This window comes from Emys orbicularis, chromosome 1, assembly GCF_028017835.1.
Source record: "Emys orbicularis isolate rEmyOrb1 chromosome 1, rEmyOrb1.hap1, whole genome shotgun sequence".
Classification (NCBI taxonomy): Eukaryota; Metazoa; Chordata; order Testudines; family Emydidae; genus Emys; species Emys orbicularis.
Window position 1 is genome coordinate 156,229,563 of NC_088683.1, and position 26,860 is coordinate 156,256,422.

Consider the following 26,860-nt stretch of genomic DNA (forward strand, 5'->3'; position numbering starts at 1 on the left):
ATCTAGTAAATAAAACATTCTTAAAAGAATTTCATCAAAAAATTCTCCTGCCAAGCAACACAGTCATCTTTAAAGCTAGTGAATGTTAAGAGTTAAAAGTCAGTTCAGGTACTACATGTATCCATGTCTCCTTATCAATTTCCATGGTTCTATAATCACTTCCCTATTTTTAAAAATTATTTTTCTGTCCTATTACTGTGTGAAAGATTCACAAGCAAAAGGGAATCCAACTGATTATACAGGGAAAAAAGCAAAAGTGACTTTACACAAAGTACTGTCAAATGCATTCTGTAAACATACTGCTAATCTCATGGTACATATGCACTGCAGCTGGGAGCACATTAGAGCACAAACCCACCCAGACCCCCTGGGTACGTACTCAGGTGACTAGCCCAAGCCGCCAGCTCACTACATTGCTCTTTTTAGCATGCTAGCTCAAGCAGAGCTAGCACATCTGTCCAGCCACGATGGGACGCAGTATAGATGTATCCTCTGTTATAGTGATTTCAGGTACCATATTTAACAGTAGATTTAAAAACTATTCAGAGAATAATTATTTTTAAGTTGACAGTGTCTCATTAGCCGATATTCCCCACTTAACGGTATTCTTTAAAAACATTTAGATATCAAGATAACAAATGTATTTTAAAAAGTCTTTGGTTCACAGTTAAGGTTAGTATGTTATGATAAGGCTTTTTTAAAAAAGCTTATTAAGAATATGTTCATTCTGCGAAAAGAGCACCATTTATGAAATCTAACTCTTCATTTCTTTGTATTAAGTCCATAGGTTTTGACATTACGCGATAGATGAGTAAAGCCTTGAATCCTCAATTCAGCAAGCTCAGCAGGCAGTGTACCTGGTAACCAGGAGGTTCTTCTCTCTCAAGAAGAGCGCCTGCGTGACAGCATCCTTGTGCCCCCTCAGCCGGTACAACCCACTCTCGTTGATGACATCCCACACAATGACGTCTGTGTCCTGAAAGGAAAGAGATATCACAAAGGATGGACATCAGCAGAATCTTCTGCCATGAGACCCAACACTACCTTAGACAGGCAGAGTCTGCTTTCCCCTAAATTTGAGTTTTAGTACGCACTGAAGGGCTCATAAAGCCAGGAGTTGTTCTCCCCGCACACGCATATGCAGCTCTACAAGTGCACCTTAGTATTGGCCTGAAGCACCCCCTGCTGTTTCAGACCTAGCAAACCCCCTGTCTTCAATAGTTCTGCCAGGGTACTTCAGTCCCTGTCTGCAGCCCCCCTGCTATTCTAGTCCTGGGCTCCACACACAGCTCTGCCAATGCCCCTCAGTCCTGCCCTGCTGCCCCCCTGCTATTCCAGTCCTTGGCTCTCTATGAACAGTTCTGCTGATGTACTTCATGCCCGGCCTGTAGTACCCCCACCATTCCAGCCCTATACTCCCCTATGCACAGGTCCGCTAATGCACTTTAGCCCTGATCTACAGCATCCCTTCCTATTGCAGTCTTCGGCCCTTCCATAAAGATCTGTGATGCAACTCAGCTGTGAATCTGACCCAGATCCTCTCACTAACACTCCTCCAGCTATTCCAGTGCACCATCCACCCCTTCCCAGCCAGGCCACTTGACTTGTAGACATAGCCACAGTTATCTCCACAGAGCAGCTAGTCCTCCCTGATTATGAAAGAACTGAACTCTAGACTTGGCTTCTCCTACCAGCTCTCACCTTTGAGCCAGACACCAGTCTGCCTCCCAGCTGATCATACTGTAGAGTCATAACTGCAGCCTTATGTCCATTGAAAGTGACATTCCCTTCACCACTTAGGAGGCTGAAGACACGGATTGATCCATCCTCATATCCAACAGCTAAGTGCAACCCATCTGGGGATGGGCAGAGAGAAGTGACCTCCTGCTTGAGACCCTGAAGGATGAGAACCTGTAATTTTCAGAAGACAAGGTGTTTGTGACGTGTCAGAGCTAGACGCACCCACAGGGAACAGAAGGAAGAGAATACTTTGTTTGTCTATCAGGTCTTCCATCTGAGGACCCCCAGTACTTTAGAAACTCATTCCTCACAATCCGCTACTGAAATGAAGGAGTACCATTATCCCAGTTTTAAAAAGGGGGAACTGAGGCATGGAGGGGGGACATGACGTCACCAGGCCAAACAGCAAATCAGGGTGCAACGAGGACTAGAACCCAGAAGTCTAACGGCTAGAAAGTGATTCCTCTTGCTTGTAGTAAAAGAAGCATCCCAAATTTCTTCACAGGACAATTCCTTTCCATTCTAGCTCCTCTGAGGCATACAACAGAATTATTTTTTTCCACGGGGCGTACATGAGTTCAGAATTCCAAAAGACCCCTAAAGCACTGTGTTAGTGTAGCTCTGGGTCTAATATGTCATTTGAAGCAGTACTTTTCATGTCCTTTTGTACTGCTCTGCATTGTCAACAGTGGAACTTCAAATCTCATACTCAACTCTAGGAGTAACAAGGAAGAATGGCTCAGTGAGACTGACACTTATATTCCTTTCTACTGGAATAAATCATTTAAGATCAAAGGAAAGAATCAGGATCAGTTAAGTTTTGCATAGGAAAGGTCCCCACACAGGGTACGTGTATCATGTACTTGTGTCAGAAGCAATCAAACTTAGGCTATGTCTACACTACCGCGGTAAGTCGGCCTATGCTACGCAACTACAGCTATGTGAATGACGTAGCTGGAGTCGACGTACCTTAGGCTGAGTTACTGCTGGGTCTACATCCCGGGGCGGTTGACGGGAGAAAGTCTCCTGTCGACTTACCTTACTCTTCTTGTCAGGGGTAGAGTACAGGGGTCGACTGGAGAGCGATCTGCTGTTGATTTGGTAGGTCTTCACTAGACCCACTAAATCGACCGCGTAGTGTAGACATAGCAATAATCTAAAGGTTACGTCAGCAGGTAGCTTGCATAAAAGCAAGGAGACTGCAGATGCACTCATCTTATTTGAAATGCAGCCCATGGTCATTATAAGTTCCAGACTCTGTCTTGATCTGAGTTGCCTGGCTACACTGCACACTGGAAACCTGACATTTCCTCTCCACTGTAGTCTATGTCTGGTACTTCTTATGACCCCACCATCACAGCATCTCAATGTCGGTGAGTGTGCCCCCCAGCCAAGACTACAGAACTCTAAAGCAGCTGATGGCCACTGGCTGCACTTTGGGCACTTCTGGCATATTAGAAGCCACCATTTCTAAGTTTATTTGATCTCTTTGCATGGGGAGCTCCCAGCAAAGATAACTCATGCCACTACACTTTTCCAGTCTCACTCCCGTACAACACAGCAGTGTCACCCCATTCTGGTTCACAGTGGGGGAAAACAGCTCATCACCTTCTCGCCTTTCCGGGTGTCCCAGATGAAGACATGCTCACAAGCTGGCACTGCCACATAGCGGCCCTTTTCGCCCCGCAGGGTCACATAGACGATGTTGCCTTTCTGGCTGGCAATCACGCCAAACAATGCACTAGCTGTGTAGCGCAGATATTGCTTGGTGAGACCCATGGTGCAATTTCCAGACCCAGGTGGGAGCTGACCTCGACATAAAGAGAAGACAGGAATTACTGAGAAGAATTTCATGTATAAAGTGAAATTAGGGCTGGATGATATCAAGTCCACTTTTCCTCTACAGAACTTTTTCTAGTATTATTTAAACTGGAGCAGACAAACATTAAAAGCGAGGGGGTTCTCAACACTTCCCTTGGGAGACTACCCCCCAGTGTGCCAGACTGCACTAAGTTTTTCCATTATTCAGTCTACATTTTTCTTTGCACAATTACTCCCATTACTCTTAATTATTGCCACTTTGGACCACCCTAAATTCTACCTTCCACCCTACAAGTATTTACAGGGAATTACCATACTCCTCCTTTGTCATCATGCCATTGCTATACATATTTTGTTTTTAATCTTTCCATATACACCTAACCTAGAACCGAACACAATATTCTAGATGAGGCCTCACCCAAGCTCTCTCCTCCCTGATGCCTCTACACACACAGCCCCACACTACCTTCGCTTTTCCCCTTCACCTTATTGCATTGCACAGTCACATGTACTTTGTGTTCCCTTTCCCCCTGCACCATCGCTACTGCCCTAATTTCTCCTTCGCAGGAAGCAGTGGTGGGCTTCGGATTACTTTTTCCTCCCAGAGGACTCAACAGCAGCCACTCTGACCCGCCACGGTGCCAAAGCCGGGCCCCTAGGCTGAGGGGTCGCTCCTGAGCCGCTGCTATGCCGGGTCGCGGCAGGGCCCGGCGCCGGGGCAGCAAGGAGCAGGGGCGCTGGAACAATTTGCACAGTGGGGGGAGCTGAGCGCTACTGAACCAAACTGTAAACCCGGCACATGCCGGGAACCACTTCCAGCCCGGCGTGCGCAGCGCCCTAGTTCCAGCTCCTCTGGGACCGAGGCCCTACAGCGCGCGCCGGGCAGGGGCCACCAACCCCGCTGGGGACGGCGCTGTAGTGCCGCGCTCGCTGTAACACCCAATCCCCGCCCCGCATCTGCCACGCACCGGCCCCGCGCTCACCGCCCCCACGTGGCTCCCCGGGTCACTCGCGCGCGCACACCGCTTCTCGTTCCGCACAAGAAGAAGCGGCCGGGCTGGGAAAGCCGTACAGAGTCCGGCGGAAGTGACGTAGGATCTTATCTCATCCTGGCTGTTCGGTGCGGGGTTGGTCGGCTTTGATCCGGAAGCGGAAGGGGGTGGGTCAGGTTCAGTGCCCACTTCCTGGGTGATGTTGCTGAGTCGACTCCTACCACTGGGACCCTCTCGCCAGATGGGGGGAGCGGGGCCGGCCCGTGAGTGAGGGGTGGACCGTGGCGAGCGAGCGGTTGGGCACGGGGTGGCGCTGGGGGCTGTTGCTACGGAAGAGCTCCCCGGGCGGGCGTTGCTAGGCAGGGTGGGGTCGTTGTGTATGTTCTGTGCTGTGGGGCCCGGGCGGGGCCGGTCGCCCCCTCCCCCCGCTGCAGCCGCGCGGCCTGTAACTGTCTCTCCGTGTCGGCTGGGTTGCGAGGCGCGTCCCGGCCGGCGCGCGGGGGGGGGGGGGGGTCTCTCTCTTGCTTTTGGCCGCTGAGAAAAGCTTCGAGCGTTTGTCTAGGAACTTCCACAGCTCCCGCGTTCTGCGCCCGGCGAGGCCCTGGGGGGGATCCTGGCCGGGGGACTGGGCCTGGGGCCCTTGTCTGGGGCACAGCCCGTGTTCTCCAGTCCTGGGTCGCTGCTCCGTTGTGTAAGGCATCGCGGGAAAGGGAAAGATGCGTGTTGTTGTGTTCAATGCCCCCAGAGGCACAGGTGGTGTGATGCTGCACAGACAAACACAGATATGGGCTCTCAGGCCGGGAGACCTTATACATCACTGACTTCACTTGCAAGCCTCTCCTAAGAGAGAAATGACTATAATATTCCTATTTATACCTCACGTGTCACCTTGCCTTGTATCGGTCACACTGTTAGACTGTTATCACACCCGCCACCCCAATGTTTATTGTTTTGCCAACTATATATTTTCAACTCTCAATCTTTCCTTTCAGATATGCCCCTCTTCCCAGTGTGTTTCTATTGCCTTTTTTTCTGCATCCCTTCTGATTTTTACTAATCTTTCTGCTCGTGTGGAATGTACCACATGCTTCAGTGACACAACAAGTATGTATACTTGTGCAAAAAGAACAAACTTTGGATCTCAGTCAGAAACCGATACAAGTATCTGAGGGCTTCAGTGCATTTGAGGTTTCATCCCAGGTGTCTGTCTTAATTCAATGGCAGACTGCCACATAGTATAGTACTATTTATTTTCTCATGGGGTTTTGAACAGTTTTTCCTCACTGGTTCCTGTTTCAGTCTTTCAGTTTCAACATGCGAGTAGCTGCTGTGGTGCTAGTTGCTCTGGTGTTTTGGTTTGGCTTTGCTTTAGGATTTTTATTTTAGTGCACATGCTGTTAGAGAAGACACGGTCAAAGAAGTGCACCGTGTACTTGGAGCCGAAGAAGGTGATGTTTTGGGATGAGCCTTAGTTCCTGTGTTAGTTCATTCCACAGTCTGGAGCTAGAAACTGTCTTTTACACAGTCAGCTTTACTCTTATTGTGTAGAGTTCCATTGTGTCTGAGGAGCAGAGTTATGAAACATGGCCTTCATCCCATAGCTTTAGGTGTGCTGGGCTCAGGCCTTTAAATACTTACTCCTGAGGGCATCCTGCACCAAAAATTAAAAATTCTGCTTACTATATTTTAAAATCCTGCAAATTTTATTTGTCAAATAAATGTGAAGGCTCCAGCATGGCATTGGGGAGCACAGGCCACTGGCTGCACAGAGATGGGAGATCACTGTGCAGCTCCCCTCCCCCCGGGACGCAGATTCAGCGTTGAAGCTGCACCCAACCCTGACACAGTGCAAGGACCAGGCCTGCCCCAGAAACACCTGTCCGTGCCAGGTGCACCAGGTGTGGGCAGGCAGGCTCAGCAAGGCAGAATCCAAGTGTGGAGGGGCTTGGTATGGGGGGATCCAGGTGTGGGTTGAGAGGGTTCTGTTTGGGGCATTGGGGGTGCGGGCAGCTCTGTGGGGGATCTGGGTGCAGGAGGGATCTTGATGCACAGGGGCTTGTTGAGGGGTTCTGGGTGTAACAGTAGTGGCACTTTGCAGGGTGGTCCAGGTGAAGATGATTGGGGCTCAGCGGGGGGGAGTGGCGGGGGGGGTTCTGGGGTGTGTGGGCAATAGAGCTTGGCAGGGGTTTCTGGGTGTGGGAAGCTCAGTGAGGGGGTCCAAATGCTGGGGGAGTGGGGCTTAGTGGGGTGGGGATCCAGGTGCAGCTGGTTGGGGCTCAGTGGGGGGAGATCCAGGTGCCGGTGGCTTGTCGGAGTGGTCCAGGTGTAGTGGGAGTGGGTGAGGCTCGTCGGGAGGGTTTGGTATGAGCGGGTCTGGATGCACAGGGGTTGGGCGGATGGGAGAGCAACTCCCTGTACAGTGATCCCTCCCTCTGCAGCTGAGGAGTGATGAGCGCAGGAAGCGGGGTGAGGAGGAGTTTGCAGAGCTTCCTGCAGCTGAGGGAGAAATGTTGGGGTGGGTCTGACATGGCCCTGGATGCCATGCAGGAGAAGAGGAAGTCCCATCCTCCCCAGCCCACCCGGGACTAGCATCTGAGTCCAGTGCAGGGTAGGAGCCATCAGCCGGGTCTTCCCCGCCCCACAGTGATTTATCTGTCTGATGGCTGCCCTGGGCACCTGAAACATACTGCTTGGGGCGGGTCACATGACCACTCTTGTGGCTTCCCTTTGCTTCCCCATCAGAAAGTCATTTTTCTGCAGGGAAGCAAAGAAATCTGTGAGGAACATAAATTTTGCACATGCACAGTGGTGCAGAATTCCTTCCCGACTAATTTACTTGAAGGTAAGGAACAAGACCTTGATCTTCGTATTCTGCTTGTGTTTGCAGTAGTGCAGGTTCTTGAGGAGATGTGCTGTAGTTTTCTGTACTATTTGGAGTTAACTGAGGGGTTTGTGTCCAGGTATGTTGCATTACTGTAGTCCAGACAGGAGTTGAAAAAGATGTGCATAATGGAGGCAAGATCATCATTTTCCAGGATGAGGCAGATTTGCCTACTCAATCAGAGATGATAGAAAGCATCATTTGAAATTAGTGTCTGTGATGAATCTAGGAGCACTGCTAAACTGCAAGTCGCTCTATCAATTTTTGTGGCTTTACAGAATGTCCAGGCTGATTCAGAGCAGGACTGGGAAAATGCATCTTCTTTTTGACTACATGGGAGATCAGAGATTTTCAAAGTTGTTGCCAGTTAAATTAACCCAAAGTTAAAAATCAACTGAACAGTAGCTTAAGTTCTAAACTTCCCAAGCCTTTGGAGGGGGCATGGGAGAAATAGACCTCAATTTGTATTAGTGACTGACAATCCACTAGGTACTATTGATTTTTGCAAAATAGAGAGCAAGCAAATTTGACTGTTTTGTTTTTAAAGTGTTTAAATGTTACTAAAGCACTAAGGGCCTGATCCTAAGAGGAGCTAAGCACCCTTAACTCTAAATGACTTCAAGAGCACTTTATTTGCAGTGGAGGATGCAGGATTGGATGTTTTAAGTATTAAGGTAGTCAGAAAAGGAAAGTCTATCCTGTTATGTATACATAAGTGTGTAATTTTGTACCTTTTTTACTTAAAACACTGAATCACTTTTCTTCAAATTTGAATTTTCTTTCTTAGGCTGAACTACAAATCTGCAAAATGTGGAGTTTATAGATTCAGCATTTTATAAGATTCAAGTTCACAAACCAATTGGAACATTTTATAGTGAGGAAAATGAGGGTTTTTTTTCACCATTGGATAATTCAAAAACAGATTAATTATCTTAATTCAGACTTTCCAAAACAATTCACCTTTGTACTGAGACCAAGCACAAACATTTTGAGATCAAAAAATGAAACCATACAGAGGATAGGTTGGGAACGAAATGGCCTGTGAATCTTAACTACATTGCTACCTGCAAATGCTTTAATTGTTCTTCAGCTTTCCATTATGAAAAGTCTAACTCTTCCAGAATTATTCTCAGTGAAAATCCAGGTCTGTGACCCTATTTTTTTCTCCTCTGAAGCACCAGAAAGACTCCAGTGAGAATTGGAGTGCTGAAGAGATAGTGGAACGAGGACTTGCTGTTTCCATTCCATGGATCCCTTGGGTGCTCCTTCCCAATTTGTGGATATTGATTCTCTGCCAGCCTGGAATGACTACTGTGAGGCAGACCAACTGGACTCCCACAAAACTCAAGTTGAAAAACCCCAACCTGATGCTAGATCACCTTTTCCATACAGGAAAGACATCAATGCAAAAATAATATTGTGGTAAGTTCAAAATCGCTCTGACTTCTTAGATGCCACAGTACTGAATGCAGTGATGACAGAGTGCCTAACAAAATGGTCATCACCACAAAATAAAGCTCTTCACGTGGATTTTTTCTCCTTTTTGCCTCACTTTCTTCTCTGCATTCCTATCATAGAATAATGGGGTATCTTTTCCTGTACTGTCCTTCGTGTCTGTTGTTGTTTTTTCTTCTCTATCTCTCTGCCTCCATATGCTTTCTTTATGTTGTATTCTGTCTCCGTATTCTTCTTCCAAAATTTGTCTATCTCAACAGTGTCTCTGTGCTAACTTACCCCATCTATGTCGTCTCCTCTCCCTTGCCAGCCCACTCACACTTATCAACACCTAATTTCCAGAGGACTACACCTATCAGCAGAAGACGAGTATGAAAAGTGGGGGAACCCTCAGGACCAGGAGTAAAGTGAAGAGCCATCCCCCTTTCCCCAGCTGCTAAGAAGTGGGGTTGGGATTTCTTGGCTTTGCTCGGGTCTCTCATTCACGTGAACCTTCAGATTGCAGGTGTCTGGTAAATTTGAAGATCAGCCCTTTCTCCAACCCCTTCTGGTTGCTGCACAGAAGAAGGATCATTCTCTCTGGCTTTATCCCTGCCTGTTCACCCCAGATCCTCCTAGCTGTTGCAAGCAGGGGTGGGTAGGGGCACTGCTGCTCTATCCTTCTCCTTCTAAGCCTCAGTTTCTTCCTTCAGTTCCTGTCTCTGATCCTACTTACAGCTTTCCCTTGAAGCATCAGAGTGCAAGTGACCAGATCCTTGTCAGTTTCACAGTTGCCCAGAGGTTTTTTAACAGTAGCAATGAAAACTCATCAGACTCTGGTCATCTTTCACTCTGCTGTAGCTTTTCAGTGTTCTGAGCAGCAGCAGCAGATAGATGCACTTAAGTTGACTGCGTGAAGACTAAGAGACAGCACTGTATTAGGCCTGGTCTACGGGGGGGGGGGGGGGAATCTATCTAAGATACGCAGCTTCAGCTACGAGAATAGCGTAGCTGAAGTCGACGTATCTTAGATCGAATTAAAATTACTTACTTTACGTCCTCGCAGCGCTGGATCGACGGCCGCGGCTCCCCCATCGACTTTGCTTCCGCCTCTCGCACTGCTGGAGTTCAGCAGTTGACGGGAGAGTGATCGGGGATCGATTTATCACGTCTACACTGCACGCGATAAATCAATCCCCGATAGATCGATCGCTATCCGGCGGGTAGTGTACACATACCCTTAGTAATAGCCTGTTCATGATTAGAAGGCTTTCTTTAAAATCAGAGCTCTACAGTTTCAAAAGAGGCTCCTCTGCTCTGAGGAGCCAAGTCTGGCCCACTGGATCAGATGCAGCATTTGACAGGCTCCAGAAACAGGGGTAATATTATACTGGCATTAGGGAGACTAGAGACAGACCCACTGGGCCTCCCAAATATTCCCCCTTACCCACCTCAAACATAATTGTTCCCTCCATATTCCCATTTGCCATCGGGAAAGTCAGGAATGATTCCTTGCTCCCTTATCATACCACCCATAAGATCCTCATTGCTATATTAAAAATCCAGGAAATTCCATAAGCAAAATATTAAGTAGAATTAGGTGCGTGTAATATCTCCTCTATGTATCCTCAAAAGCAAGAAAATCCCAAGTTACGGGACACTCTAAACTCTACCCCAATGCCTACGCTGCACATTTCCAGTGACAGACTCCACATCATTGCAAGGAACTCGCTTCTACTTCCACATGATGATCAAACATGCTACACACAACACATTAATCTCTCTCTCAGTTTAACATGGAACTTCTTTACAGCTCACTGCTTAAGTGAACAGTGTTGTTTATTGGGGAAGCATGAATTTGCAATTAAGGTTGTACTGTGAGGGAGAATTATGGGTTGCAATGTAGTCTGTTTCCATAGTAGTTGGAGGTAGAGTGAAGTTCATTGTGAAGATTCTGAGTCTGTGGATATGTGGTGCGTGGGCATTAGAGTATGGTTAAGAAATTACCTGGAAACTTGACTTTTCATTGTTTTTTAAGATTTCATTGTGAGGATGCTGTGTTTTACCAGCCTTCTATGTTTCTGTTTATGGAACATATCTCACAAGCAGGGTGAGAGAGAGGAATATAGTGTATCATGAAGCAAGGCAATAATAACCCCTTAGCAGTCAAGAAGAACTTCTGTGGTGCCAAACTCATGTATCTAACCTGCACTCAATGGCTTTGTTTCCTCAGGAAAGGAAATGTAGCATTACTGAACTGCACAGCCATAGTAAACACCAGCAATGAATCTCTCACAGATAAGAATCCGGTATCTGAGAGCATCTTCATGCATGCTGGTCCCGACCTGAGGGATGAACTCCAGAAACTCAAAGGTAAGGAGAATCCTGCTCTATAGTGATGCAGCTGCCACCATGTAGCACGTAGCAGAAGTATCTGGGTTTGAAGTGCAAGGAAGGTGCAGAAAAGACACGTACCTTTATTTCCTTTACCTGGTTTTAATGTGAAATGTAGTCTGGCCAAAACTTCCGCCTATAGTAGACCATTTCCCCCATTTGTAATTCAGAATACAGGCCCTAGAAGCTTCTGGCAGCCGTTCAAGTTGCTGAGCTCTTACTTTCAGACTATGACACAGTTGTCCCCTTTGTTATCTGAAGCTGCTTGAAGTTTGAAGTTATCTAAAAGAGCAGTTATAAAAGTTCTTGCTGCAGAGACTGAACTTGTATGAATACTAATTTTGCTGTACTGCCCTTTTTTAAGGAGATGCTTGAGGAGTCTTGTAGTTCACCCCAACAAAAATCCAAACTCAACAAGAATTCATGTTGAGTAGGTTCTGTACATGCTGCTAGCCTGCAGCCATGCAACCTAATATTTTAGGAACCAATGTCTAGTAACGGATAAATTGTTGCTGCCCTGCATGATAAAATAGAGCCTCAGAGTGACCTCTTAATCAATTCTTTCATTTTTCCCTGTACTAAATCAAAAATAGTTCCACAAGCCTAGGGAGGTTGTGGAATCTCCATCTCTGGAGATATTTAAGAGTAGGTTAGATAAATGTCTATCAGGGATGGTCTAGACAGTATTTGGCCCTGCCATGAGGGCAGGGGACTAGACTCGATGACCTCTCGAGGTCCCTTCCAGTCCTTGAATCTATGAAAGCCAGTTTAATAATATTGAAAGAAGAACCCTATTGGAAGGCTGGCAATTTTGCTTTTCTAGAGAGAAATACTCTTTGAATTATGGACTTGTCTTTATCTGGATACTTCTGTATCACCTATCTAGTATTTGAGCACCTTGCACACGCTAACCAAGTTATCCTCATACAGTCCTCCTGTTTCTCAGTTGAGTAACTGAGACAGAGTTTAAGTAACTTCCCTATAGTCCTGCAGGAAGTTATGGCAGAGCTGAGAATTGAATACAGATCTCCTGAACCCAGTACAGTGCCTTAACCACAAGATCATCTTGATCCTTCTGTAGGCAGTGAGTCCAGGCCTTTGCCCTGTAGTAGAAAAGTGGTGGTGATGTCAGTTTTCCAAGACACACAAGAAGAGGCATAATATTCCTAATCCAGACTATGCCATACATTTAAATTAAGGTGGGATTAGTTTCTTCTGTTTATATAGTCACCTCATTTTTCTGATTTAACTTTTCATCTGAGTAACTCAGAATCAAAGGGAAGGGAAAGTAAATCTGCAAATGACAGAGGTAGGATAGTGTGCACAATATGGAATGTCCTTTGTAGTCAGGCATAGTTGAAGTCTGGTGATATTGGAGGGTGACCTAGATCCCTGGAACCGCAAGTTTGAATCCCAGCAGGTTGTACCTCTTCGTCCTTTGAAGGTAAATGTAAGATACTTGCTTCTTCCTCTGGAGTAGGATGGAGAGAGGTCTCTCTGCTCTGCTGGACGCTCTTTCTAAGAATTGGGGTTAGCCTCTGGCCTCTCTGCAATTTCCTCTTCCCATACTGGTCGGTGCGCTGTCTGCCATCCTCAACCCCTGAAGAATCAATATTTAATTGGAATCCATAGTCTCCCAATATATCTGTAACACATCCTTCAGACCAGTGGTGCTAGATTGCTGATGGTTTCCAGGAGAGAACTGCAGGGTCGATGAAAAGAAACTGACACCGCTGTTAGACTTTAAAGAAAACCCTGCTGGGGTATTGAGAGGAGTGGAAGGCTGTGCCACAAATAGTGGCATTTCCACTTTAGTGACTCGAACACAAGAGAAGTAGGAGATACCGACTGAGTTCACTTAATAAGTTTAACATGTACTCACTTTGGACTTTCTTCCTTTTTCAGTTTCACGCTGTTTTATGTAGCAAAAGGTCTTGGTGAGAAGGTGATAGTGGTGCTGTGGTCCCATGTCCTAGAATGAGAGTGTAGCAATGATGACTTTCAGTTCTTTCCTTATACCTTTCAAGGTAACTGCACCTGTATTTCCCCCTCCATTGTCCCTCGAGGGCACCCACTTATAGGTTTCTGCCTCACAGCTGTCACCTCTCATGGGCAGAGACATACGTCTCACTCCCTTCTGACTGGAGTTTTTAAGGCTGCGCAGCTCCCTGATCTACACTGATATTCCCAGCAAGCCAGACTGCTTAGTTAGTGCTTTGCTTTCTCTGTGAAGGCTATGACCAATATATGGCCAACAGTTATAAGTTACTACACAGCTCCTTCTAAGCAAGCACTTTTATTCTTAAGGTAAAAGCATTATAGAGAGAGCCAATAAAAACCTACACACATGCTACAAAGCTTACTAGAGGTCACCCCAACTCCAACATAGGGCTGGTAGATGTAAGTCCTTCAACCCCCAGAACGAGGTTTTCCCTGTTCTTGCAAGTTCATGTCAGCCTTTAGATCAGGAGCCAGATCAAAGGCTCTGACTCAGTTTAAGCTCAGGGCTATTTATCCAAAAGTCCTTTCTTTTTCTGGTGGTCTCTGGAGAATCCGGTTTGAACCAGGATATATGAGCCTCAGAAGGTGGTACCTTTCTAGAGGTGTTATAACCTGAGTGATTTGCCTTCATCATCCCCTACTGGTTTCACTTCCTGGAGGAGCTGTGGTAACGCTTTCCCCCATAGAGTGCGTGCAGTCCCTGGCCCACAATGATATATAAACCATTCATTCACTTAAATGCAGTATGATCTCCCAAAGATATTGCAGGAAGTTTCACTATCTGTCACATGCTCTTCCCACCCATTTGTATCCACTTTCTCTAAGCTCCGAGAAAGAGTCATGCTTAAAGCATGTGATACGCTGCTCCCGCTCAAGCCTAGAGGCACCAAGTGCTTTCTTTATGGCTCAGCTGACTCCTGTGTCCCTGGGAACAGTCTGTTCAGCTTCCTCTAACCCAGAAATACTTCATGGAGGGACTCAGATTTCTAGATGAATTGCTGTCAGTTTATCATCTGAGTCTACTGCATTTTAGACGGCAGTATAGTAAGTCTTCCAAATGTTGTAAGGCTCTATTAGATGGCTCTGTTTCTCTCCAAAACATTCTTTAGATGGAAAAATCTGAGTTTTCCATCTAAAGTTTGGGAGAGGATGGTCTAATGTCTAGACCAATGACTGGGTAAAATGAGATCTTGGCTCTGTTACTGATTTTGCCACCTGGTTACCGTTACCTTGGGCGACTCTCTTCGCCACTGTGCTTTGCTCCTGATTTGTAAAGTGGGGTAATACTTGTGACAGATCTGACAAACACAGGCATGTCTTGAGATTACCATATTTAACGTTAGTATCCTTAAATTTTTATTTGAGCCAGCCCTTGAAATAATGAAAATCTTCAGACTATTATTTTGTGATGGGCCACAAAATGTTCAGACCTTTGTATCAATAAGCATTATATGAATTTGTGTTCCTGGCTTGCTAAGTGGATTCCCTGTAGAATCTAGAATCACAAGGAGGTGATTAATATGCAAAATCCCAAGACTGGCTATGCAGATGCCCAGCCTTTGAAGCCTTACCCAAGGTGGAAAGGGAGACAGTAAGTGGTTTTAGCTATTTCAGGAGGCCTGGGAACAAAAAGAGGGTTTTTTGGTAGAAAGGCTGAGTTTGAACTGACTGAAAGGGAACTTCTTGTGGTCTGATAACCAAAAGAAGCAAAGCCTTGGAGAAGAATTTGAAAGGCTTTGGAATCCATCAGGGACTCCCATGAGGGCTGATGGGGTCCCTCTGGTAAGCTTAAGTACATGTTTAGATCTTTTTATTGTTTTATGATTTTTGTATGTTTTTGTCCTTAAATAAAGATGTTTGCTTCAAAAGAATTGTTTGGTTACTTACAACCATTGGCATACACTGGTCATAGCCTTTGGAAAGAGCAAAGTGCGGGTTCTGGAGTTTAGTCAAACCTGCTAGGATAAACACAAGGAAGTGCAAGGGGACTGAAACCCTAAACCCCTAGTCAGGAGGGAGAGAGATGTGGGTCCCTGGCCAGAGACCTGGGAGGGTCACCTTGAGACCTGAGAGGGCAGTCCTTGCACAGACCACTGGGGTGGGGGTCAAAGGTGCAATTATCCCAAAACTATAACATTGCTCAGTGTGCTTAATTGTCACATTCTTCTACACCACATTGAGATCTGTGGGTGGAATGTACTGCTGAAGTGTACACTAAGATGAGATTGCTGCTACAGATGAATATTATTACATCAGGTTATTTTTTTACTTCTCTCCCTCTTTAATTTCCCAGCCTGTGCTCCTGTCAGATTTCCTCTAGTTCTGCATAGGAAAAAATGTTTGGGGAAGAATATCTCTTCCCTGGGCTGCTTCTGCTCACCCCATCAAACTGCTCACATCCTGGATGGGTCTAGAACAGTGGTTTGCAAACTTCATTGCACCATAACCCACCTTCTGACAACAAAACTTACTACATGACCACAGGAGGGGGAACCAAAGCCCAAGCCCACCCCAGCCCCAGTGGGAAGGGGAAAAGCTGAAGCCAGCCCTGGCGGATGGGACTCAGGCTTCAGCTTCAGCCTAGGCTCCAGCAAGTCTAGCACCAGCTGTGGTGATCCCATTAAAATGTTTGAGAACCCCTGGTCTAGAACAATGAGGGGGAAAATAGAGATTTTGTGGGATTCACAAAGGTACTTAAGTGCCGAAGTCCTGTTTTTAGGCAACATTGAGATACACAAAACTCCCACTTGGCTGCCACCTAACCCTGTAGGTGCCTAAACTTCCTCAGTGCCTAAATTATTGCGGTAAAAATTCTCTAGGCACCTGTTTCTTTCTCTGGGCATGCACACTGCTGCCTCACTCTAGGCATTTGGGTGTCTCTCTGCTATCTAAGACCCTGTGCAATACACAAATCACGAAGATAGGTGCTCCTCCACCTAACACAAGTGTGAGGCCCGATCAAGTTGGCATGGTCAGAGGCCTCATAGCTCCACACAAAACGGGCAGGAGGAGGAACTCCCTTATAACCTTCAGCCCAGTGGTTAGGGTACTCACCCAGGGAGTGAGAGACCCTGGTTCAATTCTCCCCTTTACCTGATGAGAAGGGAATTTCAGTCAGGATCTGCTGCCTCTCAGCAGAGTGCTCTAAACTCTGGGTTATGGATATTCTGATGTGGATCTCCCTTAATCTCTCCCCTTGAAGTTCCATTCTCTAACCTGTTACCTCCTTATTCTGCCACTGGTTTCCATTTAGAAACCTGCAGAAGGAGGTGTGTTGTATTGAGAGCCAGGATTGGGAGGAGAAGCAATTGCCCTACTCAGTGTCTTCAGCACTCAACAAAGGGTGGGGGAAGGAGCAGCTGGGAGTGGGCTGGGACTATTGTTGAGAGGGAGTGAATGCTCCTTCTCAGTTCTGTGGTGCAGAACACTGAAAATACTCTTCTTAGAGTTGCAAGGAACAGATTTAAAAATGTTATTAAAGCTAATGTAAAAAAAATTATATAGTACACAGGTTAAGAAAAGAATGTACATCTGGGTATTGTATTGTGGATAATCTAAGCACTAAGTTTGTTTTAAAAAAGTCATAAGATACATATCTAATATAACTCTCACTCACCAATGTGAGTAAATTCCTCTCCTTAAATGGGGCTGGAATAGTTTACGCCAGTCTTGTACTGGTGGATTCTGAGAGTATTTTTCACTCTTAAGGGGAGACTTGAGGAAAAAAACATCTTGTAGCTCCTGGCTAGTACACTGGCTCTTCTATCTTGCTTTAAAGATGCAAGAAGTTTGGTCCACTGGAATAGATTTGAGCCCAGATCACTCTCTGCAAAGTACATAGTGTACTACTGGTTGTGAAATAGATGCTTATAAATGGTCCCCAGAACGCTACCAGTATGTGAGGGGGAAAATGGTTCCCAGAAAGCTACGTGTATGTGAGGAAACACTTCGCTGTCTGTGGGAGACAAGTTGTCCAAGAGGAAAGGAATGAAATAGAACAATAGAAAATGTAGACAGAATACCCACCCAGAAACCTCTCTGGACAGTGAGATCTGTTAGGCATCCCTGGAGACATTCAAAACTGGGCTGATGAAAACCTTGTAGAACAAACCACAAGGCACAACTATGCACTATGCTCCAACGTGATGTGGAGGAAATGTGCCATTTTGTCCATCTCTAATAGCTCTGACAGCCACAAGTTGGCTGATTAAAAGGACCACGTCAGTCTCCTATACCAAGAAATTTAATCAAACAGCAGTCTCCTAAAAACAAAGCCTTTCAGAAGAGCTGAGTTTGTGTTTGTCTGCGAAGCACGTTTCTACTGCAACTGTCTCGCCAAGTTAATATACTGCTTTTTTTGTGAGGGGGAACGGGTTTAAGGCCTACATGCGAGCACTGCAGTCGAGTTACACAGCCTCTCCAGTGACTTGGTGCTTCTGTTCTACTCGTTGAGTGCTTAGCTTCTGAGAAGCAGACTGGAGCCAGTACACCTCACCACATGTCCTCAGGCTGGCTGAGTGCTGCTGTAGCAGCTTGCCATCTTGTGGTGCAGGAACTATGGGAAACAAAGAAACTAATGAAGTGGAAGTGATTTGCTGCAAGGTGGGGTTTGGTGTGGGGATGAAGAGAAGTGAGTTGCTTTACTCCTTGCCCTACCAAGACTTCAGTGTCTTATCCTTTGTATGTTTCTTTAGGATGCCGGACAGGGGAGGCAAAACTGACAAAAGGATTTAACCTGGCTGCACGATTCATTATTCACACTGTGGGACCCAAATACAAGAGCAGATATCGCACAGCAGCCGAGAGCTCCCTGTATAGCTGCTACCGCAATGTCCTGCAGCTTGCAAAGTAAGCACATGGCAATTTGGGCCAGGGTCTGTTATCCATAATACATGCTGCTTCTGGGCTACCTGGTGTGGGCAGAGTCCAAGTGGGTACGAATGCCCATCAACACACTCTCAGACCTGGGCAGAGTCTGGGACCACTCTGCTCCCTCACTTGTGTGCTCCGGAGGCATGAGTTGCCATTTTGAAGGGAGAATACACACGCATAATTGACTTTGTTGTATCAGATCATCAAGACGTATATCCCAGCCTGGCCAAAAGGTAATACTGATTGCCTGGGGGGAAAGGCACACTTCTCTTCCCACTCCACCTTCCAAACAGTGCAGAAGGCCAGGAATGTACTGCTGTACATTTGGAGAGGGAAGGATCCATTCTGACTCCTGTGGTAAACAGCTGATCCCCTGAAGTCTGAGATGCAAGTATGCCTGTCTTAGCAAGTATGCCACATGTGATGGCATTACCGATTATATAATTCAGTCCAATATGTGCCTCTAAGCCTCCTGTAGCGATGAGTGACTACGATGTGAAGAAGCACTTCCTTTTTATGGTGTTACTTATACCTTGCAGAAAATCCTATAAAATCTTCACACTGTGAATCAGGGTGTTTCTAAATCCATAAATGATTAGTTTATGGCTTTTACCTTTTTTATCTTTGATTGTTTCTGATCTTAATGTATTTAAGTATGTTTTATACCTTTGGGCTTTTGAATTCTTCAAAGTTATTTTCTTATGACTGCTACTGTCATTTTAGCAACACCTTGTGATAAACAGTGAACAAGGAGCAACATCTGGGAATGGAGCTTTGTGGTTTCTTAGGGAGAGGGGGAAACAACTTTTCTAGATATTTGAAGATCTGTTTGTTACGGTGCAATGATAGTTGCTTTGTAGTCAAGTTTACACCTGAGTTTCCATAATAAGGCCAATTTTTTCCAGAATCCCCCAATCTTCTCAAATCTATAGTTTTATGTGCCTTAAAACTGGTAGCTATGTCTGGGCCTGAGGAGAATTTTCCTGCAAACTTTGAAGTGATTTGGACAAGAAGTTTCTGAATTATGACACCCTGAAAATAGAGTTCAAGAAAGACTTAATTTTTCTATTATTTGGAGGAGTGATGGATTTTGGTACAAAGTAGCAAAGCAGGAAAAAAATAAAACTTAGTTTACTAGATGGCGTTAGGTGGCAGTCACCTTTCAAAAGTAACTAAGTTTGGACTTTGTAAAGTTGGCAGTCACCAGCTTTGATCTTGGTATAGCATATTAAATATTTGCTGGAGACATGCACTTTTCACTTCTTAAAAAAGGTCTCTGAGCTTGTTCTTGCTGCAGGGAAAGGGCTAACAATGTAACTGATCACTACAAGCACTTGTCAGTGCAAAAATAATTATTATTATTCCACCCAGAGGGCAGTGTGAAGGACCCAAGAAGCTTCCTAAGATTTGCCATAGATTCTAGCCTCCAGCAGACCTAACAGGCCCCACAGGAAAGAGGGAATACTCTCGTGGTTTCCTTCCCTCTGTTTTCACCATCCCTCTGTTGGTCCTCTGATTTGCAGCAGTGGAAATCCTTTTTGGCAAACAGGAGACTAGTCAAGTGGATAAGACAGGGAAAAGCTAGTGTTGCTGTCCTGCCACCACTCCTAAGAACCCATTCCCTGCATCTCCCCGTCTTTTCCTGGCAGAGCCCACCTGCAGACAGCAGTTTTCCAGTGGACTGGGTCGGGGAGCGGCTTATTGGGAGCTTGGTTTGAGATATGAGGAAGTGGTCCAAGTGGGAAGGGACATTCAGGAGCAAATCAGGGGAGAAAGTTGGGGGCAAGTAGTGTTTCTCTGCCTTCTCCACCTAGTGAACCTCCTGTGGCTCATAAGGTGGGAATCCCTCTACTGCAAACCAGAAGAGGTTCCTCAAGTAGAGAGGAGGGATGTGTTAGTGCCATATCCTGCCCACTGAGCTGCTTCTCGTCTCCCCCATACCTCCTGCTAATAGCTCACTCCCGTATAAGGTTCTTGTTTTCATGCCTGGGTTTCTTTTCTCCTCTTGACTTCAGGGAGCAGGCAATGTCCTCAGTGGGATTCTGTGTCATAAACTCTGTGAAAAGAGGCTACCCTTTGGAGGATGCAACCCACATAGCACTGCGTAAGTAGGTCTTGGAAGGTCGCTGCATCCTAACACTACACCAGCTGGAGCCCAGTGTTGTGCACATTAGACTTAAATAACAGCACGGTGTTGGAGCATTTGGGGATGGGGGTGTTGGGGCAATAGTGGTGCCTTCCATTGGGTCAAAGTCAGTAGAGATGTATATTCAGGTGTAGACCTGGCAAATGCCTAGGTGTTTCAGTCAGCATTGTTTTGCCAGGAGCCTGCATTTCTACCAGAGGTAGAAACTGGCCCAGTGTCTGAAAATCTTCCTGTTTTAGCTGTATGTACCCACTAGATGGCATGTGAATGCAGAAGAGCCTTCAAGGTGAAAGGGGGAGCTGGGAGAGACTTATGAAAGGAAGGTGGCCTTATGACTGACAGTGCTGTTCAACCACAGCAGCAGTGGCTCCTGTGAGGATTTTTGCTGTGGTTTAACCCATTTACATGAGAATTTCACTGCAGGAAATGTATGGAAATGCATCCTCTTTTTCTCCAAACTGCTGCTATTGCTTGAAAAGTCCTTCATTGATTTAATTTGTTTGGATTTTGTTCTCTAAACTAGTAACACCCCTTCCTTGCTGCTGTCAGTCTCTGCACATCCATACAATCCAATAATGTTCTGTGAAGTGCTGACCTTTTGTTTCTTCCTGTCCAAATGACTGACTAATGAGAGCTGACAAGATCAAAGCCTAAGGGCCCCATCTACACCACCAGGACATCCCAGTCTGGGGACTTGGTTACAAAACAGTTTTCTCCTGACTGTTAGTGTTGATGGGAACTTGACCGCATCCTCACATTATGCTAAAGCTTTGGATAGTCCAAGAAAGCAGGAGAGAGGAAATAGTATAAAATCTGCAAATCACAAGAGAATCACTTCTAATTTAAAATGCTTTTTGAAGTTTTCTCCAAGGCATCGGCAGTACTTTACATCTGCAGCAGGCCAGCAGGTGTGCACAATTGGATGCTACAATGAAAGGCCCCTCAGAGTGAGTGACAAATGTCACCATAAGTCTCTCTTCTCCGGTGCATCAGAAAATCATTGCGGTTTCTTATTTCTAAATTCATTGCCCTTTGTGGTGGTGTCTTGGTTTATTTGTGAGGCTTTGTGCTGATGAACCGGCTTTGGAGCAGCCTCTACTATTGAAGATTAGCTTGTGTGCAGTGTGGGGTTGCTTGAGGCGCCTGGCTTTCCTGGAAACTTGCAGTGCATGTTGGCTTGTTCTGGGACTTTCGCTCAACATACGTTAGTAACATTTTTCTGGAAGTAGTTCAGAGAATGGAGCTTGGCTCATGAGGGAATGGATTGAGTTGGTCTTGTGGGTCTCTGGGAACACATTTCACATCTCTGCCACGCATTCTCTCTGGAAATTTGCCAGGCTCCTCTACAGTTCACAGGCAGTGTGCTCACAGATTCAGTTGCTGACACCTTGTGATTGTTGTCCTACTTTTAGAGCCAATGTTTTTGTTTCTCATACCCATTTCCAGTTTACTATAAAGGGAAGCTTGCATGGAGAGAAGATCTTTCGCCCTGTGTTGAGTGCCCCATTGTGCAGTATCCAATACCTAGAAAGTAACAAGCTCCCAGCCCCAAGAGACTTGCATTCTAAATGAGAGAAAATACAGTTCAGAGTCATCAGGTGAGGGTCTGTTCTCAAAATGATAAGATGTTGGCTTTTTTGCACCTTGATTAATGTTGATGGGTCTTGCAGATGTGTGTAGAAAAGGATTTGGTTGGAGAGAGGGTGGCCATTCAGCGTTTAGGGAGGAGACTGTTCCCAGCAAGAGTGGCAGCAGGGAAGATCCAAAGATAAATGGGACAAGTATACTGTCCAAAAGATATGGAGAGGAGGAAGGCTTAACCAGAACAAAGGATGTGGGAGAGGGAGTAGAGAGAACTGGGAGCAGAATTTTAAGCAGGAGCAAAATTTGTGCAGAACCTTGAAGGTAAATTCCAGAAGCATGAACTTAGATGAAGACTGTACCTGTGAAGGGATTTGAATCTGAGTGTGACATGGTCAGAGGGTTGCAGTAGAAGGCTTTCAGTGGATTGTTTGAAGGAAGGAGGTGAGAAGCCAGACATTCTTGTCTGAGCTACTGCAGTCACTGCATGGACAAATGGTCTGAGAGAAAAGGACAGCTTTTGAGAGATCCCATGAAGGAAGAAATGACATCATCAACAGTGTGTAGCGAATATCATTCTGGTGTGTATTAACAGGAGTGTTGTATGTAAGACACAGGAGGTTATTGTCCCACTATACTCAGCCCTGGTGAGACCTTAGCTGAAGTGCTGTATTCACCTCTGGACGCCACAATTTAGGGAAGATGTGGGCAAATTGGAGACCGTCCTAAAGAGAACTACAAAAATTATAAAAGGATTAGAAAACCTAACCTATGAGGAAAGGTTAAAAAACTGGGTATGTTTAGTTTTGGGAAGAAAAGACTGAGGGAGAGCCTGATAAGTCTTCGGCTATGTTCAGGCTGTTATAAAGAAACTGTGATCAGTTGTTCTCCATGTCCACTGACGGTAGGACAAAAAGGAATAGTCTTAGGGTACGTCTACACTACTCGCCAGATCGGCGGGTAGTGATCGATCTATTGGGGATCGATTTATCATGTCTAGTGTAGACGCGATAAAATTGATCCCCGATCGCTCTGCCGTCAACTCCGGAACTCCACCGCGGCGAGAGGCGGAAGCGGAGTCGACGGGGGAGCGGCAGCTGTCAACTCGCCGCCGTCCTCACGGCCAGGTAAATCGACCTAAGATATGCTGACTTAGCGTAGCTGAAGTTGCTTATCTTAGGTCGCCCCCCCTCTCCCCCTCCCAGTGTAGACCTAGCCTTAGGCTAGGTCTACACTATGCAGCTTTTAGCGACATGGCTCTGTCGCTACAGCCGTGCCGCTAAAAGGCGTGCAGTGTAGCTGCTGTTTGTCAGCTCTCCTGACAACAAAAGACTTCCACCCCCAACGAGCGGCATTAGCTTTGTCAGCAGGAGAGTGCTCCTGGCGACAAAGTGCTGTTCACACTGGTGCTTGTCGATGGCAAAACTTTTGTCTTTCGGTAGTCTTAATCTGCAGCAAGAGAGATTTATGTTAGGTATTAGGAAAATCTTTCTAACTATAAGGGTAGTTCAGCTCTGGAATAGACTTCCAAGGGAGGTGATTGAATGTCCATCGCTGGAGGTTTTTAAAAACAGTTTGGACAAAACTGTCAGGAATGGTCTAGGTTTAGTTGGTCCTGCCTCAGCGTGGGGGGCTGGACTTGATGACTTTGCGAGGTCCCTCCCCGCCCTACATTTCTATGATTCTATAACTATGGATATTCTTAATATCTAGCAAGCTGTCTTTTTGTGTGTGCCCTCTCCACTGTGTGTGGTGCTCTTAGCTACCCATTAGGGTCCTGCCTGTGGGGTGAGGGCCTTCCCCCACTTGCAGATGGAGGGAAGCATCTTTCGTATTTGCCTATAGCTAGTGAGTGTCCCTGATTGTAGCTGAGATTGTAAATCTGTCTCCCTGTTTGCTCAATGTATTTAATTCTCTTGCTCACAGGCACAGTCAGAAGGTTCCTGGAGATTCATGGGGAAACCCTGGAGAAGGTGGTGTTTGCAGTCTCTGAGATTGAACAGGTATTTCTCATCATTGTTCATCCTGCCAAAGTTCTTAGGTATGTTCTAATTCTTAGGGCACTGGAGCATTGGAGACTCTTGTTCCGTATGTTGTACTGTGAAGCTGAAGACCAGTTTCCCCATCCTCAAGTTGTTATATCTGTCTCTCATCATGACTGTTGGTTCCTCTGCATCCCTTTGAGCCTCCTCCCAGATGTTTCACCAAAAGCACCTCTCCGAGTTTCTTCCTGCTCACGTTCTCACTGGTAGCTGCAGATGCACTCCAAGCCACCCCACTTGTCACTTACAGGTTCCTGACTCATCACTTGGGCACCAGCATGAGGGACTTGGGTTAGATGGGATACTTGTGCAAGATGGTTTTCGGCTGTAAGAAGGCAGAGCAAGTCACTACATTCAAAATTCCCACCTTCCCTCCTGCTAAAAATCCTCCCTGCTCCCAAGATTAGCATCCCCACAGATCCTCCCACAAACACCTAGAAACTGACTGTTTCAGACATTACTTGGGGAAATTAGCTAACCATTGTTTTGTTTCCAAGACAAAAAGCCTTTGGCAGTTTGAGTATTGACATTCTTCCATGTCTTCTCACTGTATCTGTGTAGAGCGCCTCCTACTAATATGTGTATAACGCAGCGAATCCAGTCAGTGTTCTTGGCACTGGGATCTGGAATATATCTTGTACTATCTTAAGAACAATCTGGGCTTTTAAATGGAAAGGCTTTCTCCAAGTTCAGCTGCTAATCGGTAAGGAAAAAACAATGTGTCCCTTCCCTCATATTTCTCTATCAGAGATCATTCTCTACCCTTGCTTGGCCCTGGGGTGGCCAAAACATAGCCTGCAAGTGCCCTCTTCTTTAAAAGAGGTCCAGTCTACAGAAATGACAGATCATGATGCGCAGTGCCTCCAGCTTGATCCAAGCAGCCTTTGTTAGGATCTGTCATCCTTGCAGACTATTTTTTTATTTCAAGAAAAGGGGTGGCTGCAGTCTACCCCAGTTGATGTAAATTAAAGGCAGCCCCCTCTCTAGGCCAGTTGCCAATGTAGCATGGGATTGGGCAATATTTGATTGCCCCTGCGAACAAGTCTCAACACTTAGGGTTTCAGGGTTCCTACCTTCCTATCAAATTAATGTTTGCTGGCTTAGATTTGCCCGAGCTGAATCTTATTTTATCTCCTTAGCAAGCTTCTTATCTCCTTAGGCCCCACTATATTTCTGTTTCCTCTGTTTTGCTTTCACCTGTGGAAATACAGACATAGATAACAATAATAACTTAAAGGAAAGAATCGAACTAAACATGAAGCTTTGGCTAAGCATTAGAGGATTAAAAAGGTATAGCAATCTTGAAGTATGTGAAGGGAGTTAAACAGAGAAGGAGGAAGATTTCTTTAGGAAGATATCACTAGCAATAATGGATTGAAATTGAGAGGGAAAGTGTAGGCTGATAATATCAGACACAGATATACTGAAGGGTTGACCGGCTGTGATGGTATTGTCTCACAGGAGGGAAGTCCATTTCTCCAGATGCTAGTCTAGACACAACTTTAATGAAATACGCTCCAGGGCACAAGACTGCCCTGACATAAGAATGGCCATACTGGGTCAGACCAAAGGTCCGTCTAGCCCAGTATCCTGTCTTCCGACAGTGGCCAATGCCAGGTGCCCCAGAGGGAATGAACAGAACAGGTAATCATCAAGTGATCCATCTCCTGTCGCACATTCCCAGCTTCTGGCAAACAGAGGCTAGGGACACCATCCCGGCCCATCCTGGCTAATAGCCATTGATGGACCTATCCTCCATGAATTTATCTAGTTCCTTTTTGAACCCTGTTATAGTCTTGGCCTTCACAACATCCTCTGACAAGGAGTTCCACAGGTTGACTGTGCGTTGTGTGAAAAAATACTTCCTTTTGTTTGTTTTAAATCTGCTGCCTATTAATTTCATTTGGTGACCCCTAGTTCTTGTGTTATGAGAAGGAGTAAATAACACTTCCTTATTTACTTTCTCCACACCAGTCATGATTTTATAGACCTCTATCACATCCCCCCTTAGCCATCTTTTTCAAGGTGAAAAATCCCGGTCTTTTTAATCGCTTCTCATACGGAAGTCTTTCCATACCCCCAATCATTTTTGTTGCCATTTTCTGAACTTTTTCCAAGTCCAGTACATCTTTTTTGAGATGGGGCGACCACATCTGCACACAGTATTCATGATGTGGGCATACCATGGATTTATATAGAGGCGATATGATATTTTCTGTCTTATTATCTATCCCTTTCTTAATGATTCCCAACATTCTGTTCGCTTTTTTTGACTGCCGCTGCACATTGAGTGGCTGTTTTCAGAGAACTATCCACAATGACTCCAAGATCTCTTTCTTGAGTGGTAACAGCTAATTTAGACCCCATCATTTTATATGTATAGTTGGGATTATGTTTTTTCAATGTGCATTACTTTGCATTTATCAACATTGAATTTCATCTGCCATTTTGTTGCCCAGTCACCCAATTTTGAGAGATCCTTTTGTAACTCTTCGCAGTCTGCCTAGGATTTAACTATCTTGAGTAGTTTTGTATCATCTGCAGATTTTGCCACCTCACTGTTTATCCCTTTTTCCAGATCATTTATGAATATGGTGACTAGGACTGGGCCCAGTACAGACCCCTGAGGGACACCACTATTTACCTCTCTGAAAACTGACCATTTATTCCTACCCTTTGTTTCCTATCTTTTAACCAGTTACCAATGCATGAGAGAACCTTCCCTCTTACCCCATGACTGTACTTTGTTTAAGAGCCTTTGCTGAGGGACCTTGTCAAAGGCTTTCTGAAAATCTAAATACACTATATCCACTGGATCCTCCTTGTCCACATGCTTGTTGGCCCCCTCAAAGGATTCTAGTAGATTGGTGAGGCATAATTTCCCTTTACAAAAACCATGTAGACTATTCCCCAACAAATTATGTTCATCTATGTGTCTGACAATTTTGTTCTTTAC

The 26,860-nt window shown here is 45.6% G+C and overlaps 2 protein-coding genes across 4 annotated transcripts in view; one reads left to right on the plus strand and one right to left on the minus strand.

The window, feature by feature from the left end:
- The window catches only part of WDR3 (WD repeat domain 3), a 34,719-nt gene extending 30,122 nt beyond the window's left edge, over positions 1–4,597 (minus strand). Inside the window, exons 1-4 of the mRNA XM_065399139.1 lie at positions 4,530–4,597; positions 3,349–3,546; positions 1,702–1,911; positions 858–976 (exon numbers count right to left, since the gene is read on the minus strand). Coding sequence (XP_065255211.1) covers positions 858–976; positions 1,702–1,911; positions 3,349–3,519 — 500 coding nt within the window. The 5' untranslated portion in view covers positions 3,520–3,546; positions 4,530–4,597. The remainder of the gene's footprint in view (positions 1–857; positions 977–1,701; positions 1,912–3,348; positions 3,547–4,529) is intronic.
- A 77-nt stretch (positions 4,598–4,674) lies between these two features.
- The window catches only part of GDAP2 (ganglioside induced differentiation associated protein 2), a 41,177-nt gene continuing 18,991 nt past the window's right edge, over positions 4,675–26,860 (plus strand). Inside the window, exons 1-6 of one of the 3 annotated variants that reach the window (XM_065404238.1) lie at positions 4,675–4,720; positions 8,610–8,856; positions 11,102–11,241; positions 17,958–18,111; positions 20,151–20,239; positions 23,789–23,865. In XM_065404238.1, coding sequence (XP_065260310.1) covers positions 8,681–8,856; positions 11,102–11,241; positions 17,958–18,111; positions 20,151–20,239; positions 23,789–23,865 — 636 coding nt within the window. In that variant the 5' untranslated portion in view covers positions 4,675–4,720; positions 8,610–8,680. Of the gene's footprint in view, positions 4,817–8,609; positions 8,857–11,101; positions 11,242–17,957; positions 18,112–20,150; positions 20,240–23,788; positions 23,866–26,860 lie in introns of all 3 variants that reach the window. The other 2 variants (XM_065404230.1, XM_065404245.1) reach the window with 2 other exon arrangements.